Consider the following 19,400-nt stretch of genomic DNA (forward strand, 5'->3'; position numbering starts at 1 on the left):
GTTTCAGAGGGGAATTTATCAATAAATGGTACGATGTTTGTACTATAGGCCTCTACCATACGTTATTTACAAATAATATAAAACGTGATTTCTTTGATACAATGTAGTTGAACATTTTAAAATTTCTTCTTACAGGTGAGTATTTTTTTATAAAAATGCTTTGCTCATTTACCATACCCATCTGGGATTTGGCGAAATGTAGCACCGAAAAGAGATAACATTGCAGAAAGAAACCATACTACAGGGTAGGATTATGAAGTATTGTTTATTTTTTAAAATAGTAAATTTTTTCTATAAAAAGGAAAAATTTTATGCATTTACAGTTTGAAACGTTAAAATTTTAGTGTGGGGGTGAATCTTTCATGATTCTAGATTTTAGAAGGTGCCTCTGAAAAATGCCAACTTGTTAACATACAAAGCAGTAAAAAAGATGAAAAACACTTTTATCATCCTGTGCTAAAGAGTCAGATTGTACAGAAAATACAAGTTACAGTAGTTGTACTGTGCCCGTATCTATGTTTCTGCAAAGAGCTACTACATTCAAAGGAACGGACAAAAAAACAGCTGCAATTGGCAAGAAACCACAAAAAAATCAAATTGAAATAGTTGTTATTTTACAGCCAAGAATATATCAAAGTTCTAGCAATTAATTTGTATGAATTATGTTTTGGTAAATGAAATAAAACTCAAATAATGTAAACAAATACTTTTAAAATGTATTTTGATGTCTCAATACTACATTATAACAATGTGACCTTAATTTGTGCGAAAAACGATGTGAGCTTAAAAAGTTTGTTAAGCTGTACATATGATATTCACTGCTTTGTTTTGAACATATTTTTATTTCAAGTAATCAAAAGGATTGGAAACAAGTTCTGTACAACTTACAAAGTTCACTCCTAATATGAAAAAATATTTTCACAGTATCTGTAAGCTTAGTGGTTTATATATACATGTATGTCCATACATGCAGACTAGCGCAAATTTTTACAGTATATGAAAAAAATGAAGGAATGAAGTAAACCCAAAATAAGTGCTTACACATTAACACACGACTCGCATAGTATACATATGTATAATCCTGGCAATTGGCAACATCATCAGCAACAAAATGCTCAAGTTACCGGTATAAATTAATCTACTCAATACTTCTGATTTTTTGTCTTCATCTCTGATTCTCAAGGTGCTTAAGTTCTACTGTTCTGGGAATTCCCAACAGCAAAACTTCACAGAATATATCCATACTTCCATCCTTTTTTATGTATTTCATCTGTCAAATCTTGGTTTTCTTACTGACTGACTTTTTTCATACTGATTTTAGACCATTATTTACATACTGTGTTGTGCACGGAATTTTTCACTGTTTTTTTCCTTCCAAATATGACCAAAAAAAAAAAAAACTCACGGCGAGTTTGATCGGTCGGCACAGGGAAAGGTTTTTTTAATTTGCAAGAACTTGTAACCAATCCTTTTGTATAAATTATACAATAAAATATGTTCAAACAAAAGCACAGGATGCACACTTATCAGTGTTTTGGAGGTTCATGTTTGCTCCGCTCCTATTAGTAATGATTTATAGACTTTTGAGCTCGAATACTGTTCGTGAGAATCTGAAACATCTGTTTCATGCTTGGATATTTTACTTGAAAAAGACGTTAATGGTAATCTAATTACCAAGTTCTATGATAAACGTGATGACTAAATAACTTTCATATCGTCAACTTCCCTTACTTATGCAGCAATATACCTTCATCACCTGCATACGGATTTTATATACAGCTCACCGCACTTTTTAAACTCAGATAGTTTTTCGCACAAATTAAGGTCACATTGTTATAATGCAAAATTGTGTAACATGACAAAATATATTTTAAAAAAGATTTATAACTTAATTTTGATCATATTGCATTACTTTAATTCACACATAATAATTGGTAAGGTTTTTTATATGCTCTTGGATGATATATTCTGAGTGTTTCCAAATGGTTTTTTATAGTTTCTCGTCAAATACAATCGTCTTTGTATCCGTTCATTTTAAAGCATACTTCTGCCTTGCCTTCATACAGAAACAGTGCAGTTCATGTAATTTCTGTATTTTACGTACATTAATATGACACTAAGGCGCATAGAAGTATTTCTCATCTGTTCGACTGCTTTCCTTGTTAAAAATATGACATTTTTTCAGGTTAACTTCCTGAAATCTAGCATCATGAAAGTTACCTACCAACGCAAAATTTCAAAGTTTCAGACCATAAATGTATTAGAAAAATCCTTTTCAATATTTACAATTTACTATGTTGAAAGATAAACAATACTTTATTATCCTATCCTTTCACATGATTTTTTTAATGCAGTTTTGTAATTTTTCGGCGCTGCATTTCGACAAAACCAAGACAAGAATTGACAATGTGCAAAGTACCTAGAAAAATACTCATCTGTTAGAAGAAGGATATGGAAATAACGAACAGTATTCAATCTCAACGTCCATTAAACAATATACAAAATAAGAGCAGAGCAAACACGGACCTCCGAAACATCAGAGGTGGGATCAGGTGCCATGGAGGAGTGAGCATCCCCTGCCGACCGGTCACACCCGCCGTGTGCTCGTTGTCATAATCAGGAAATAACGGGAAAAATCCGTCGTGAATTCAGTGTATAAATAATGGACTAACAATTGGTATGAAAAACGTCAGTCAGCATTTCATTCAATGAAAAATTGTATTTGCTGACAAGGTCATTGTATCGACCATAGAATTTACGAAATGATGACTTTAAACGAGACTGTTGATATTCTTGTTTCATCAACTTGCTTGTCAATAATTTACCTCGTTTAAGAAATTGTTCATGCGTAGAGCATGCTCTTGCGTATCGAATCAACTGAGATATATATACTCCGTATGCAGGTGATGAAGGTATATTGCTGCATAAGTAAGGGAAGTTGACGATAGAAAAGTTAAAGTCATCACGTTTATCATATAGCTTGGTTGTTAGATTACCATTAGTGTCTTTTTCAAGTAAAATATCCAAGTATGAAGCAGAAGTGTATCTTTAATCTCAAGCTCACCAGGATATATCCTGTCGACATAGGAATGGAAATTATCATTATTAATTGACAATACGTCGTCGATATATCTAAATGTCGAGTTGAAGGTCACAGCAAGTGTTTTCTTCTTTTTACGCATAAGATTTTGCATAAATTCTGCTTCATATGAATATAAAAATAAGTCTGCTAATAACGGAGCGCAATTAGTACCCATGGGAATTCCAATAGATTGTTGGAATACCTGGTCTCCAAAAACCACATAGATATTGTCAATCAGAAACTCAAGCATCTTCTTGATGTCAACTTCAGAGTACTTATGTGTGCAATCAGAATCTGCTTTAACAAAATAATTTTTCAAATGACCAATGACGAGGTAAGTAAATTTACGAGTTCCATTTTTGTTGAAGAAGCAGCTGTCAATGATATCAAAAAGCCTGGGGCCCGTTTCACAAAGCCTACTTAGGACTAAGTTATATCTTAGGAAAGAACTTTTTCCTAAGTTCATTACTTATCCGTTTCACTAACCTCGTCTTATCTTAGGATATTCCTAAGTTATGTCATAACTTTAAGACAGGTAAATCGATGACTTAGGAAGAAACTAAATATTGCGGCTGCATATCCATGGTTTCTTATGGAGAGAGAGAATGTGTTTTGAGAGAGAAAATCCAATGAACTACTAGTATATGGATGATTGTGTTCTCTCCATGTTAAAACTGCTTTACTTTGCATGGAATTACTCGGATTTCAATAATTGACAAACAAGTGTCAAAATAATTCCAAGGTATATAAAAATGTCCATTCGCAAAACTGGAGCTGGCGAAACAGATGGTATACACATACTGGAATAATTCCTCATCATTTGAAGAGCACGCATTTGAAAAAAAAAAAAAATAGCTCAAGATCTGATCCATTATTAATTTATTATACATGCATGTATATATTATGTTTTTATCTACATGTACATGTTATTTATTTATATATATTACTAGCAGTTTAATCGATATTAAATTAGAATTTGAAAAGTGATATTTAAGATAAATGGAAACACTTGTTCACTTTCTATAAGTACATGATTCTTGATGAACCCCCAATTTTTAACTATATAAGCTCCGGATGTGTAGATGTTTCTCCCTAGAATGGTTGCATCTAATCTTCTCTAGGATGTTATTATTGAGGGGACACAAGCAAATGGCAGTTTTGTTTTCTATTGCATTCTATACATCGGTAAAATTATTATTACCCCCCCCCCCTCTTCCCCTTTCCCGTGCTTCTCCAGTTCCTACGGCCATGAGATTACAACCAGTTTTCCTCTCCGCTTAATACAATGTATAGATATGCATGAGATTTCAACAGATTTCCTTTTTTTTTTTTTTTAATTTTTCCTAGTATTTTCATATCTGTCATTTCTGTGGTTGCAAATTGGGATTTTTTTCTGGCATGGCATTCTTGTTTTATATACATGTATATGAGAAAGCAAAAACACAATGCGAACAACTGACGTGAAGTAGTCATTGGCAAAGATTTTTTTAAAAAATGCCCTCACATGTGTTCGCTACGAAGCAATCATTTTTGAATTTCATTTACAAGTAGATACCTTATAAAGAGCGAAAAAAAGTAAACGTATATCAAGTATAACGATGTATAAAAAAAAATACGAATATCGTGTGCCCGGAAGGGAAGAGGGTTTGAAAGGGTCTGTCTGTGAATGCTTAGTTCTACATGTAGCAGCAAACTTCGCAAAGTTAACACATACTTCCGTCCAAGTCCTTTGAAAGTGGGGGTAATCCCCAATCCTCCCACCCCTCCCTTTTTGAAGCTAAAAATATAACCCATACTAGTATCGTACTGAGAGTTGTACATAGAGCGGAGAAGTTATTCCATTAGTCCTTAATAAAGGCACAACTTAAGAAATGACTTAGGAAAAATTTAAGATAAGATTGTTTCGTGAAACAGCTGTGACAAATCTTAGGAACTTCCTAAATTATAACTTAGGCATATCTTAAGTTATGTCTTAAGACATATCTTAGGAAACGTTTGTGAAACAGGCCCCTGGATTTTAATTTGTCGTGGGGAATTGTTGTGTATAAAGTTGAAAAGTCGTAAGTTTTTAAGCTGTTGATTTTTGTAAAGTCTTGTGATTTCAAATTGTCGAAAAGTTCTTTAGAATTTTTAAGTATCCACATCTGATTTACACCACTTCTTGAATATATAGTTGTACAGTACTCTTGAAGTTTTTCCTTCACTACTGTCAATATTTTAGTGAGAAGTAACGAAAGAGGCTTGGTTGAACATTTACTGGAACCTGCAATGTATCTTTGTTTGTAAGGATTCTTATGAAGTTTCGGAATCCAATATATATAAGGTAGTTCAAATTCATTTTGGCTCTGTGGAATATTAAAAGTATTCAAAACTGACAGGTGATTTTGAAGAATTTCTTCCTTAGAAGTCAGTTTGAACATTTCAACCAAATAGTATCAAAGGAAGTTCGATTAATTAATTTGTAAATACCTATGATAGAATCATACACATTTAACATCATACGATTTATAAACGAATTCCCTTTTAGAACATTGACTTTTAAAACTTAAGATAATGATTTTAGAGAATATGCACCTTTAACATAAAATATTTAATAATATAAGGGCTATGCCTCGAACTGAAACTCGATAATTTTAAGTTTTATTGCAAGAAAAATGTGACTTTAATTTGTGCAAAAAACCATGTGAGTTTAAAAAGTGTGTTGAGCTGTATCTCTTTTGATTCGATACGCAAGGGCATGCTCTACGGATAAACAATTTCTAAGACGAGGTAAATGATTGACAAAGAAGTTGGTGAAACAAGAATTTCGTAAATTCTATGGTCGATACAATGATCTTGTCAGCAGATACAATTTACCATTAAGTCAAATGCTGATTGACGTTTTTAATACTAATTGTTAGTCCATTATCTATACACTGAACTGACGACGGATTTTTCCGTTACTTTCCGATCATGAGATAGAGCACACGGCGGGTGTGACCGGTCGGCAGGGGATGCTCACTCCTCCATAAGACCTGATCTAACCTCCGATGTTTTGGCGGTCCGTGTTTCCTCTGCTCCTATATAGTATCGTTTTATTGAATATTATTCGTTATCTCCATATGTTTCACTCGACATATTTCATATTTATGGAGGATCCTTCTTAGACCTCCTTCCAGCCTATGCTATCATGACGTCCTTGTAGATATCAGACCATAAAATATGCCAGGAGGGAGAGCTTTATTGTATGTATAAAGTCTTGTAATATCGGTTTAAGCCAAAGGTTTGCCTGGTCCTTCATAAAAGCTGCTGAGAGTGTATAGGATGTCTTTAATTGACTGCTGAAGTTACACTTGTCACAAATTAAAGTTCATGATTTGTTGGGTTTTGGGTCTTCTCCTTCCCATCCATGAAGAGAGCATAAAACGAGGACCCTGAAAATTCCAGAGGTGGTCTGAAGTACCTGAATATATTGTTGCACAGTACTCTTGAAGTTTCTCTTTTACTACTGTTAATATCTTTGTGAGGAGTAAAGAAAGAGGCTTGGTTGAACATTTATTGGAATCTGCTACGTGTCTTTGTTTGTTAGGATTCTTATGAAGTTTTGGAATCCAAAATATACCCGGTATATGCTAGTTCAAATACATTTTAGTTCATTGGGATATTAAAATATTAAAAACTGACATATGATATTGAAGAATTTCTTCCTTAGAAAAGGAACTATGGGTATAAGTTGGATTATCATTTGTAGAGTTAAATCCAAGTTCTTCTAAAATACAATTAAAATAATGGGCCTTACAAACGAAGACACTGTTTTTATCTGCTTTGTCAACAGGGACCAGTACGTACTGATCATGTTATCTATCTAATTCTTTTTTCACTTCTGGATTATTAAATACAGAATGATAGATGGTTTTCATATTGCCCCTCAATCTTTTAATACGCGACTTTAACATGGATTTGGTACAACTATTCTGACAACGTGTTAATGTCTTCCTTTTCACATCTGGTCCATCGCCTGGTGTAATCTTCAATAGAATCAATAATACTAGTATTTATGAAAAAAATTTTGTTCCGTTGTTAAGCAAAATTCAAGCAGGTTTCGTACATTGTCAATCATACCTGAAATCACTCTCCTTTGCTTTTTTCCTCAGCTAGTATATACAAGATTTCAACCATTTTGATAAATATGAAGAAGGATAACTCGTAACATTTTTCTTAACTCGTAACATTTTTCTTGAAACTCGAAGACTTTTATGTTCATTACTCTTTCAAAAGAAATTCACATTATTCATGTATAAGATTTTTAAAATTGTTTGGAAACAACCTGACAGTTTTATAGTAATTATTTATTCAATGTATCATCGGGACAAGAAACTCTTTCGAAGTAACTGTTTCGAGGAGAAGGGGGGTGTTTAGAAGGAGTTTAACGACTCGCAATCGATAGAAACATGCAGGATAGTTTTGACTGAGGTATTTGTCTGTAAAATTTAAAAAAAATTTAAATAAAATAAATAAATTTACAATTTTAATGAACAAAATACGTTGTACCTGCAAATATATGCATAAAGCTGCTTGTTTCTAGCTCACAGAAACGACAGAGTCTGACACATCTGATTCATAGTTGAATATTTTACTTGATAAAATCTTATTTTACTCTACAAACTAAGCTCTGTTAATAAACGTAATGACTTGAACTTTTCTATCGTCAACTTTCCTTACTTATGCAGCAATATACCTTCATCACCTGCATACGGAGTTTATATAACTCCGTATAAATAAGGGAAGTTGACGGAGTTGTCTGTCCGCCTGTCTAGCTATCTGTTTGTCCGCAAAAACTTTACCATTGCTCATAACTTTTGACTGGGTGGGACTATGGCTTTCATATTCTACAAGTGTATTCCTTGTGACACGACCTTTATTTGGGTACCAGCAAATTTGACCTTTTGACCTTGACCATGGGAGTTTGACACACTTTTATTCAAAAATATTAAAGGTTTACTTTGGCCATAACTTTTTGAACGGTTGTTGGTAGGACTTTCGTACTTCAAAAATGCATTGTTTGTGACAAGACCTTTCAATGGAAATCTTTGACCTTGACCTTAAAGATTGACCAACTTTGAAATATCTTTAACCTTGGCCATAACTTTGAAACGGTAAAGGCTAGGGTTTTCATACTTTATATTTGCAATCCTTATGACAAGATCTTTCATTGGATACCAACCACTTTGACCTTTATCCTTGACCTTGAAGTTTGACCTACTTTTAAATTACTTTAACCTAGGCCATAACTTTTGAACGTTAGGACAAGGGCCCTCATGCTTCACATATGTGATCCTTGTGAGTTTAAGACGTTTCATGTATTGGATGCCAACAACTTTGATCTTGAAAGTGACCCTTGAATTTGACCTACTTTTGAAAAACTGTAACCATAGCCATAACTTTTAGACAAGTGGTGTTAGAGCTTTCATATTTCACAATTGTATTTCTTGTGTGCCTTACGTACTTTGGATATTGATTTGCATTTGAAAAAGTTTAATCTTCACTATGTTGCCATACGGGGGCATCAGTGTTTCACAAACACATCTTGTTTTTTTTATTGTTTTTGTTTTGGTTTGACAAAGGTGGGTCGGGTAAGGTGATATTGTGACAGGAAAAGAGATAATATTAATAAATTAATGTTTAAAAGGGAAGATATATGTATCTGTCCACAATATCTGACATTTTCCAAGCTATTTTACTATTTTGATATGTTTCTTTATTGGGGCGAGAGAAAAAAAACGTATACATAAAAGGCCTGGAAAATGTCAGATATATTGGACTATAGAAATGTAGTATTAGCAAAGCCTGTCACTGGTCTAAAGAGACTAGAAGGTACAGGCGGAGAGGGGGTGGGTGTTTGTGAAAAAGTGATGATGCCCCCGAACTGCAACATAGAGAAGGTAAATTTTCTCAAGTGCAAATCAAACATGTTGCCTTCTCACAAGAAATACAAATGTGAAATACAAAACCCTAGATCCACTGTTCAAAAGTTATGGCCAAGGCGGACGAGACTTTTAAAGGTAAGTCAAACTTCGGGGTCAAGGTTAAAGGGTCAAGATTGTTGCTTTCTAAAGGAAGTCCTTGTCACAAAGATTTTACATTTGTGAAGTATAAAAGCCATAGCCTTAACCGTTCAAAAATTACTGTCGAAATCAACGTTTTCTTTAAAATACGTCAAACTTCAAGGTCAAAGGGTCAAAGTTGTGGGTGTCCAATGAAAGGTCTTGCCACAAGGATTATAGATGTGAAGTATGAAAGTCCCAGCTCTTACCGTACGGCTTGGATTGAAATTATTTAAAGTAAGTCAAACTCCAAGTACAAGATCAAAAGGTCAAAGTTGTTGGTATCCAGTGGAAGGTCTTGTCACAAAGAATACATAATTATGTGAAGCATGAAAGTCCTAGCAACAACCGTTCAAAAGTTATTGTCAAGTAGGTCAAACTCAAAGGTCAAAGGGTCAAAGTTGTTGATATCCATTAGAACGTCTTGTCACAAGAATTATATATTTGAAGTATTATTATTATTATTCTTTATTTACTTAATACATATCTATTATCACATTTTTCTTAAAGTATAATACAGAAAAACAGATTAATGTATTATGGCGGTTCTATACATGAAAAAAAACAGCGCCTAGTTTATAGAACGAATTCGCTTGGTATGACGCTTCTGTACATGAAACATAACAATCTTTGTAACACATAATGAATGCAAACATACAGATATAAAGATAGGACATACGAAGAATGAATCACAACATCTTTTCATTTCTTAACTTTAAAGCTAAATGCAAAAAATTACCGAAATTACAAAGCTCAGAAAAATCCTAGCTCTTACCGTTCAAAAGTTATGACCAAGGTTATAGTTTCGAATTTTGGTGTAAAAGTGTGTCAAACTCCAAGAACAGGGTCAAGAGGTCATTTATCGACCATAGAACTTACAAAATGAGCGCTTTAAACGAGACTGCTGATATTCTTGTTTCATCAACTTGTTTGTCAATTATTTATCTCGTTTTAGAAATTATACATACGTAGAACATGCTCTTGCGTATCAAATCAACTGAGCTATATAAACTCCGGATGCTCAGTTGATTCGATAATCGATACGCAAGAGCATGTTCTACGTATAAACAATTTCTAAAATGAGGTAAATTATTGAAAAACAAGTTGATGAAACAAGAATTTCAGATGTCTCATTTAAAGGCATCATTTCGTAAGTTGGTCGATACGATAAACTTGTCAGCAAATACAATTTATCATTGAGTCAAATGCTGACTGACACTTTTTCATACCAATTGTTAGTCCATTATTTATACACTGAATTGACGACGGATTTTTATGTTATTTCCCGATTATGACAAGGAGCACACGGCGGGTGGGACCGGTCGGCATGGGATGCTCACTCCTCCATGGGACCTGATCCCACCTCCGATGTTTTGGCGGTCCGTGTCTGCTCCTATTTTGTATTGTTGCATTGAATATTGTTCGTTATCTCCATATGTTTCACTCCACACATTTCATATTAATGGTGGATCCTTCTTAGACCTCCCTCCACTTTGTTCCATCATGACGTCCTTGCAGATAAAAGACCATAAAATATGCCAGGAGGGAGAGCTTTATTGTTTGTATGAAGTCTTGTTATATCGGTTTAAGCCAAAGGTTTGCAACGTCCTCCCAGAAAGCTGCTGAGAGTTTATAGGATATCTTTACACTTTTCACATATTAAAGTTCATGATTTGTAGGGGTTTTTTGCCTTCTCCTTCCCATCCTTGCTTTTCCAGTATTCTTTTAGCACACTCTGTACGCGTTTCGTGTCTCTACTTCCATCTGTCATGTGTTGGAGTGAAGATGATAGAGATAATGAACAGTGATTGAGCTCAAAAAGTCTATAGACAATACAAATCTGTGAAGAGAGATTAAAACATGGACCATTGGAAATTCCAGAGGTGGTCTGAAGTACATATATATTGTTGCACAGTACTCTTTGAAGTTTTTCTTTCACTAATGTCAAAATATCTTAGTGGTGAGTAAAGAAAGAGGCTTGGTTGAACATTTACTGGAACCCGCTATGTATCTTTGTTTTTTAAGGATTCTTATGAAGTTTCGGAATCAAATATGTATATGGTAGTTCAAATTCATTTTGGTTATTTGGGTTATTAAAATATTCAAAACTGACATATGATTTTGAAGAATTTCTTCCTTAGAAAGGGAACTATGAGTATAAATTGGGTTACCACTTGTAGAATTAAATCCAAGATTTTCTTAAATAAATGAGCCTACAAAAACAAGGACAATGTTGTTACCTGCTTTGTCAGCAGGGACCAGTACGTACTGATCATGTTATCTATCTAATTTTTTTTTCACTTCTGGATAATTGAATACGGAAGAATAGATGGTTCATATTGCTCCTCAATCTTCTAATATGCGATTTTAACATGGATTTGGTACATCCAGCTATTCTGACAACGTTTTAATGTCTTCCTTTTCACATCTTGCCCATCGCCTGGCGTAATCTTCAACAGAATCCATAATACTTGTATTTATGAAATAAATTCTGTTCTGATGTTTAAAAAAATCAAGCAGGTTTCATACATTATCAATCATACCTGAAATCACTCTCCGTCTGCTTTTTCCCAGTTAGTATATACATATACAAGATTTCAACCATTTCGAGAAGTATCAAGAAGGGTAACTCGTTACATTTTTCTTAAAACTCGAAGACTTTTATGTTTATTTCTCTTTCAAAAGAAATTTACATTATACATAAGATTCTTAAAATTGTTTGGAAACAATCTGACAGTTTTATAGTAATTATTTATTCAATGTATCATCGGGATAGGGAACTCTTTTGTCTCGAAGAGAAGAAGTTGTAGTAGAACGACTCGCCATCGGTAGAAAATGCAGGATAGATTTGACTAAGGTATCTGTTGCCTGTAAAATTTATAATAAAAAAAAAAATTTACAATGAACAAAATACTGTGTGCCTGCAGATATATGCATAAAGCTACTTGTTCCTAACTCACAGAAACGGCAGAGTCGACCTGTTTCATACTTGGATGTTTCACTCAGTTGATAAAATATGATTTTACTCTGTTAATAAACGTGATGACTTGAACTTCTAGATCGTCAACTTTCCTTACTTAAGCAGCAATATACCTTCTTCACCTGCATACGGAGTTTATATAGCTCAGTTGATTCGATATGCAAGAGCATGCTCTACGTATGTACAATTTCTAAAACTGGATAAATTATTGGCAAACAAGCTGATGAAACAAGAATATCAGCAGTCTCGTTTAAAGGCATCATTTCGTATGTTCTATGGTCAGTACAATGACCTCTTGACCCTGACCTTGGAGATTGGCACACTTTTACACCAAAATCCAAACTTTAACCTTAGCCATAACTTTTGAACAGTAAGAGCTAGGGTTTTTATACTTCTAATGTATAATTCTTGTGACAAGGTCTTTCATTCTATACCAACAACTTTGATCCTTTGACCTTGACGTTTGACCTACTTTGAAAAACTTTAACCTTGGCAATAACTTTTGAACGGTTGGTGCTAAGACTTTCATGCTTCACATATGTATTCTTTGTGACAAGACATTCCATTGGATACCAACAGCTTAGGCCTTTTGATCTAATCCTTGGAGTTTTACCTACTTTTAAATAGTTTTAATCCTAGCCGGACCGTAAGAGTTAGGGCTTTCAAACTTCACATATATAATCCTTGTGGAAAGCTAAGACCTTTCATTGTACAACCACAACTTTGATCCTTTGACCTTGTAGTTTGACCTACTTAAAAAAAAAAGCTTTAACTTCGGCTTATAAAAACTTTTGAACAGTTAGGGCTATGGCTTTTATACTTCACAAATGTAATCTTTGTGACAAGGTTCTTTAGAAACCAACAATCTTGACCCTCTGACCTTGACTCCGAAGTTTGACTTATCTTTTAAAAGACCCGTTTATCTTGGCCATAACTTTTGCACAGTGGTGCAAGGGTTTTATATTTCACATTTGTATTTCTTGTGAGAAGGCCTTACTTTGGGTATCAACATGTTTGATTTGCATTTGAGAAAATTTAACTTTTGCTATGAATCCATACAGGGGCATCAGTGTTTCACAAACATATCTTGTTTTTATGTCTCTCTAGCAAATGATTTTACTGAAATATTTTATATTATTTTTAACGCATTGCATAATTTACTGTCCTATTTTTTCTTCTTTTTTACCCCCTCCCCCCCCCCTATTCCGCCTCTACCTTCCTACTCTCTTTAGACCAGTGACAGGCTTTGATCATACTACCTTTTTACAGCCCAATATGTCTGACGTTTTCCAGGCTTTTTCTCTCTCGTCCCATTAAAGTAAAATATCAAAATAGTAAAATAACCTGAAAAATGTCAGATACTTCGGACAGATATCTTCCTGTTTAAACATTAATTTATTATAATATCACCTCTTTTCCTGTCATCTTATTACCTTACCCGACCAACCTTTGTTAGACCAAAACAAAAACAGCATACGTATGGGAACAAAATGAAGATTAAACTTTTTTAAAATGCAAACTCACTGGAAATACAATTCTGAAAAATGATAGCAGGCCAAGGTTAAAGTTTTTCATGAATACGGGAATTTCAAAGGTCAAGGTCAAAAGATGAAGGTAATTGGTATCCAATGAAAGGTCTTGCCACAAAAAATATATATGTAAAACATGGAAGAGCCCTAACCCTAACCCTTCAAAAGTTATGGCCAAGGTTAAAAATTTTGAAAAGTAGGTCAAACGTCAAGGTCAAAGGTCTGCTATCAAATGAAAGGTCTTGTCAAAAGGATTAAATATGTAAAGTATGAAAGCTCTAGTCCTAACCCTTTAAAAGTTATGGTTAATGTTTGCTTTTTAAAAGTAGTCAAACTCCAAGGTCAAGGTCAAAGGGTCAAAGTTCTTGGTATCCAATGAAGGGTTTTCTCACAAGAATTACATATGTGAAGTATGAAAGCCCTGTCCCTTAGCATTCAAAAGTTATGGCCAAGGTTAAAGTTTTTTTCATAAGTACTTAAATATCCAAGGTCAAGGTCAAAGATCAAGATTGTTGGTATCTAATGAAAGGTCTTTCCACAAAGAATACATATTTGAAGTATAAATATTCTGGTGTCTACTGTCCAAAAGATATGGCCAAAGTAAAAGTTTGGAATTTTTGTGTAGAAGTGGGTCAAACTCCAAGGTCAAGGTCAAAAGGTCAAATTTGGTGGTACCCAAAGAAATGTCTTGTCACAAGAAATACACATGTAAAATATGAATGTCATAGCTCCACTAAATTTAAAGTTATGGGCACGGCTAAAGTTTTTGCGGACACAGAGTCAGACAGACACGACAAAAACTATATACCCATGAAACTTTGTTTACGGGGGCATAAAAAACATAGGCGTCGGAAGCAAATTGAAAGTGGCAGGAGGGGGCTAATTGGAAGTGGGGCTAAACCAACAAAAAAACGTAAATCCCAATTTCCAATGCCTTTATAATGTATATTTTTGCAAAAAAAAAAAAAAAAAAAAAAAAAAAATGGGAAGGGGGCTTAGCCCCCTTTGCTCCCCCGGATCCGACGCCTATGAAAAAAGCAAGATGTGTTTGTGAAACACTGATGCCCCAGTATGGCAACATAATGAAGATTAACTTTCTCACATGCAAATCAATTATATTAGTATCCCATGTAAGACCTTCTCACAAGAAACACAATTGTGAGATATGAAAGCTCTAACACCACTTGTTTAAAAGTTAAAAGTTTAAAGTTTTTCAGAAGTAGTCAAACTTAAGGGTCAAGGTCAAAGCTTTGGTATCCAATGCATGAAAGGTCCTGCACAAGGATCACATATGTAAAGTATGAAGGCCCTTGCCCTAGCGTTCAAAAGTTTTGGCCTAGGTTAAAAAAAATAATTAAAAGTAGGTCAAACTCCAAGGTCAAGGCAAAAGGTCAGAGTGGTTGGTATCCAATGAAAAGTCTTGTCAAAAGGATTGCAAATGTGAAGTTTGAAAACCCTAGCCTTTACCGTTCCAAAGTTTTTTAAAAGTAGGTCAATCTGTAAGGTCAAAGATATCCAATGAAAGGTCTTGTCGCAAACAATACATATGTGAAGTATGAAAGTCCTAGCAACTACCGTTCAAGAAGTTATGGCCAAAGTAAAACTTTAATATTTTTGTGTAAAAGTGTGTCATCTCCATGGTCAAAGTCAAATTTGCTGGTGCCCAAAGAAAGGACTTGTTACAAGGAATACACCTGTGGAATATAAAAGTCATGTCCTCACCCAGTCATCTTAACTTTTGTTTGAGCAATGGTCAAGTTTTGCGGACAAATAGACAGACAGCTAGACAGACGACAGACATGGCAAAAACTACATACTCCCGAATCTTCGATTACATGGGGGCAAAAGAGAGAGAGAGAGAGAGAGAGAGAGAGAGAGAGAGAGAGAGAGAGAGAGAGAGAGAGAGAGAGAACTTGAATATTTTTTTGTGACTGAAGGTTGTGATATCGATTTTACATTTCGCGCGCTTGCGCCAGTACCCGGATGTAATCAAGGTGTCGTTGTTTTATCACCTGGGGCCCACTCGATTGGGACCCTTCTAGAAGCAGAAGGGAATGTCAGAAGGGTTGGAATATATATGTCTCAATCGAGTGTTCAGATGGGTATAGGATATGGCTGAATGTAATAAGTTGCTATGTTCTGCAATTACTGCAGCTGTGTCTGTTTTAGAACTTGAATCCCTTAAATCATTAAATGTCAGGTCTAAAAGGCGAAGAGATGACTTTGTTTTTCTTACATGCATTGCAAGCTCAGCTGTGTAAGTACACTGATTATTATAATAATTTTTTTAATTAAATCGTAAATACTAAGAGTGGAGAATATATATATTGAAGAACATTCAACTGAAAAAAATATTTTTTTTTTCTTAAAAAAGTTAGTCATGAAAATATTATATATTTTCAATTCATTATAAGGGTTTTATGCTTATTTTTGCAGAGTAAGAGATGATATTAGCAAAATAGATGGTTATGTCGAAAGAATTATTCCAGGGTATTTGCCTGAACAGTTCAAAAGACATTTCAGATTATCAAGGGAGACATTTGAATGTATTTTAAATCATTTGGCAAATTTTCCAACTCTACAAAGAAGACAGCTGACAGGCGGAAGGTTACAAACAACTCTAGAAAAAGACCTCATGATGCTGCTTTGGTACTTAGGTACGCAGGAAACTGTTCGGTCGATCTCGGATAGATTTGATGTGCAAGAATCCACATTGATACTTCATAATAGAAGACTCATAGATGTGTTTAGTGATTTGTGCAAGAAATTTGTAAAGTGGCCAAACAATGAAGAAAAACAAGAAATTATGTCAGAATTTGAGGATTTCAGTGGGTTTCCGGGAGTCATTGGGGCAATTGATGGAACTCACATATCCATAACACCGCCAGGTGAAAATGAGGCCGATTACGTGAATCGAAAAAGTTTTCATTCAATTATCCTACAAGCTGTTTGTCGACACGACCGACTATTTATAGATATTAACTGTGGATGGCCTGGGCGTGTCAATGATGCCAGGGTCTTCAGGAACTCTGAAGTTTTTCAACACCAGGCACAGCTATGTGGACCACATCATCTTGTAGGAGATGGAGCATATCCACTCTCATCATACTTGATGAAACCATACCGGGAAAGTCAGAATATGACAGCAGCTGAAAAGATGTTCAACAAAACACTTTGCAGAGCCAGGGCCATCATTGAACATGCTTTTGGTGTATTAAAAGGAAGATTTAGGCGCCTGCAACACATTAACATGGTTGATATAGAATACATTGTGAAAACTGTTGTTGCCGCATGTGTGTTGCATAATATTTGTATCATCAATCATGATGAGCTTGGTGAAAACTTTGAAACAGAGGTAGATGAACAAGTTTTTGCTGAAGTTACTACAGACACTGCTGAAGGTAACTTGAAACGGCTGTTCCTAACCAGACAACTTTCAAATGTCCAGCCATGACTTTAACAGTTTTTTGTATACATGCATCATTATATTCCTATGTGTTAAGCAAATACAAGATTAAAATATGTTATATTGCAGAAAACATTTATGCCCTTGTCAATTTGTATGAATAAATGTTCCAAAGACAGAAAATCTTATTATTTTTTTCAATATTCTATATTTGATGTTATATATTTGTCTACATAATTGTCTAACTGTCCTTCAACTCTCCTGATGACTGATGCTTGGTCTTTCAGAATTCACATGCAAAGCCTGGGAGAAAAAAGGCCAACTTTAAGATTTTTTTTAAGTCAGAGGTCAAGGTCACAAAGAATAATTGGCATAACAAAGATTGTTTGAAAACAATTTATATTTTCTTTGAAAAAGTAACAAAATAGTAACAAAACAATGTAAAAATAAAAAGTATGTAACACATTCCTTGTTGCATAAATAATAACAAAGGTCAGACAAACTGATAAGTACAATGCCTACATTTTTTGCTTTGAAATATGTACTCAATACAGTTCAAACTGATTATAACGTAATATCAAAACCTTGATATTTGCACCATTGTGTAAACAAAAACTTTGAAATTTGAAAAGTAAAATAATTGACATTGTCAACTTAAAATGTCCCTCTTATTACAGATATGTATTTCTATTTCTTTGCAGCTGCAGCTACATCTGCAAGTTTGCCGATAATATTGGTTAGCCCTGAGAGCATTTTCATGTGCTCTTTATGCATGGTTTCTGTTCGTCGTTTCTCCTCTTCCTCTTTCTTTCTGTCCTCTTCTTCCCGTTTCTCTGTATAGCATTTTAAGAAATCTATCAACTGAGATGCACCTGTTGTGGGATGATGTTTCCTTTTTCTTCTCCCTGCCTTCCCTTCATTAATTTGTTTTTCATTGTCTTTACTTGATTCTGATTCAGTATTGGTCACACTTTCACTGCTACTACTTGTACTAGGACTTGGTTCTTTAGCTCTGCTCCTGTGGGTTGTAGCTGTAGAGGTACTTGTTGAACTACTTTCAACAACAAAAGCTGGGGTTGTAGAGTGCGAATTTCCAAAGATATCATCCATTTCGGAGGCAAATTCGTATTCCTTTCGCTCAGTGCCTGTTCTTTTCTTTGCATCCTTGTACTTTCTGTACGACGAAAGCATTGTTTTGAATCTTCCTTCGACTTGCTGGCTGGTGAATGTGGATTTTGTTTCTGTATTGATCACTTGGCAAATCTCCCTCCATAAAGTTTTCTTCTTCTGTGTTGGGCTATTGAATTGCAAATATCTCTCTCTATATTCATGTAGAAGAACTTTTGATCTCTCTTTGGTCCAGGAATTAGTTGGAGTGATAGCCTCTCCACTAGGTTTTGGATCCTCTACAAAATTGAAGAAAATTAGAGAAACTTAGCAACACATAATTCAGTAGTGCTCAATCATATATACCGGTAGTATTATAACAACACTGGAGAACTTATTTCACAGATTAAGAGGAATACATCTAAGTTGTCACTGTTTAGCTTATGAAATGTAGTAATAAAATGCTACTTCCTTGCGGCATGGCCTATACTTTATCCATATTTGAAATTGATTGTAATTATGATCAAAGAAATATTTATTTTTATAATATTAAATTACATTTAAAAAAGGTTTTTTAAAAAATGTCAATTTTCATTGTTTTGTACCTATTATATTTACATATTATATAATATATCTACAACATACATACCAATTTCGTTTTCCTCGGATTCTTCTTGTTCCTGTTCTGCTACTAAATTTAATACGAACTCAATTGTATTGGGATCTAAAAATAAAAACCGCATTCACATTATAAACACAAAAGAAATTAATATAATTAGACATTTTCAAACGGAATTTACGGATAGAAAAGTTCTTCTAACTTGATTTTAATGATGGACACAATATTTACCATTATTCTGAAGGTTCTCGAGAGTCTTATCATCCAGTTGTAAAAGAACATTTTTTCCATCGTCCGTTGTGAATGATACTGTGTTTGTTCCCAATGCTTCTTGATTGTTACTACACAACAGAAAAAAATGCCACTTAAGAGAAATTATCCTTCAAACATTATCACAAATACTTTTTGCAACTTTATTTTGCTTCTAATTTGGTTTATTTACAATAAAAAAAGTTTACAGAGTTTTCACCCACCTGTTCGCCGCCATACCGGAATGCTTCGTCTAAATAAACCTTCCCTCTCTAACGCGGGAGGCTGGGAAGGCCTTCTTAGTCTAACCTTCCGAACCAATCGAGCGGACAGAATGATTATTCC

General features: G+C 34.4%; 2 protein-coding genes across 2 annotated transcripts; one reads left to right on the top strand and one right to left on the bottom strand.

Annotated features, from left to right (window-relative positions):
* The first annotated feature begins 8,865 nt into the window (after positions 1 to 8,865).
* On the top strand, positions 8,866 to 17,128 carry LOC134252683 (uncharacterized). Its single transcript, XM_062735180.1, has 3 exons — positions 8,866 to 8,935; positions 15,829 to 15,931; positions 16,111 to 17,128. The coding sequence occupies exons 1-3, from the start codon at positions 8,866 to 8,868 to the stop codon at positions 17,126 to 17,128; spliced, it is 1,191 nt and encodes a 396-aa protein (XP_062591164.1).
* A 415-nt stretch (positions 17,129 to 17,543) lies between these two features.
* On the bottom strand, positions 17,544 to 19,400 carry LOC134252687 (uncharacterized protein DDB_G0280579-like). Its single transcript, XM_062735184.1, has 4 exons — positions 19,280 to 19,400; positions 19,038 to 19,147; positions 18,837 to 18,911; positions 17,544 to 18,486 (listed from the first exon to the last, which is right to left on the bottom strand). The coding sequence occupies exons 1-4, from the start codon at positions 19,291 to 19,293 to the stop codon at positions 17,768 to 17,770; spliced, it is 918 nt and encodes a 305-aa protein (XP_062591168.1). The 5' UTR covers positions 19,294 to 19,400; the 3' UTR covers positions 17,544 to 17,767.

This window comes from Saccostrea cucullata, unplaced genomic scaffold, assembly GCF_032062105.1.
Source record: "Saccostrea cucullata isolate Sc308-1 unplaced genomic scaffold, CSIRO_AGI_Scuc_v1 ctg99, whole genome shotgun sequence".
In the NCBI taxonomy this organism is placed as follows: domain Eukaryota; kingdom Metazoa; phylum Mollusca; class Bivalvia; order Ostreida; family Ostreidae; genus Saccostrea; species Saccostrea cuccullata.

Coding starts and splice junctions, on each gene's coding strand:
- LOC134252683 (XM_062735180.1), top strand. CDS start 8,866: ATGTCAGATATATTGGACTATAGAAATGTAGTATTAGCAAAGCCTGTC. Junction 8,936..15,828: donor TGGTCTAAAGAGACTAGAAG/GTACAGGCGGAG, acceptor CAATTACTGCAG/CTGTGTCTGTTTTAGAACTT. Junction 15,932..16,110: donor TGCATTGCAAGCTCAGCTGT/GTAAGTACACTG, acceptor TTATTTTTGCAG/AGTAAGAGATGATATTAGCA.
- LOC134252687 (XM_062735184.1), bottom strand. Junction 18,912..19,037: donor CGAGAACCTTCAGAATAATG/GTAAATATTGTG, acceptor TTTTATTTTTAG/ATCCCAATACAATTGAGTTC. Junction 18,487..18,836: donor ATCCGAGGAAAACGAAATTG/GTATGTATGTTG, acceptor TCAATTTTGTAG/AGGATCCAAAACCTAGTGGA.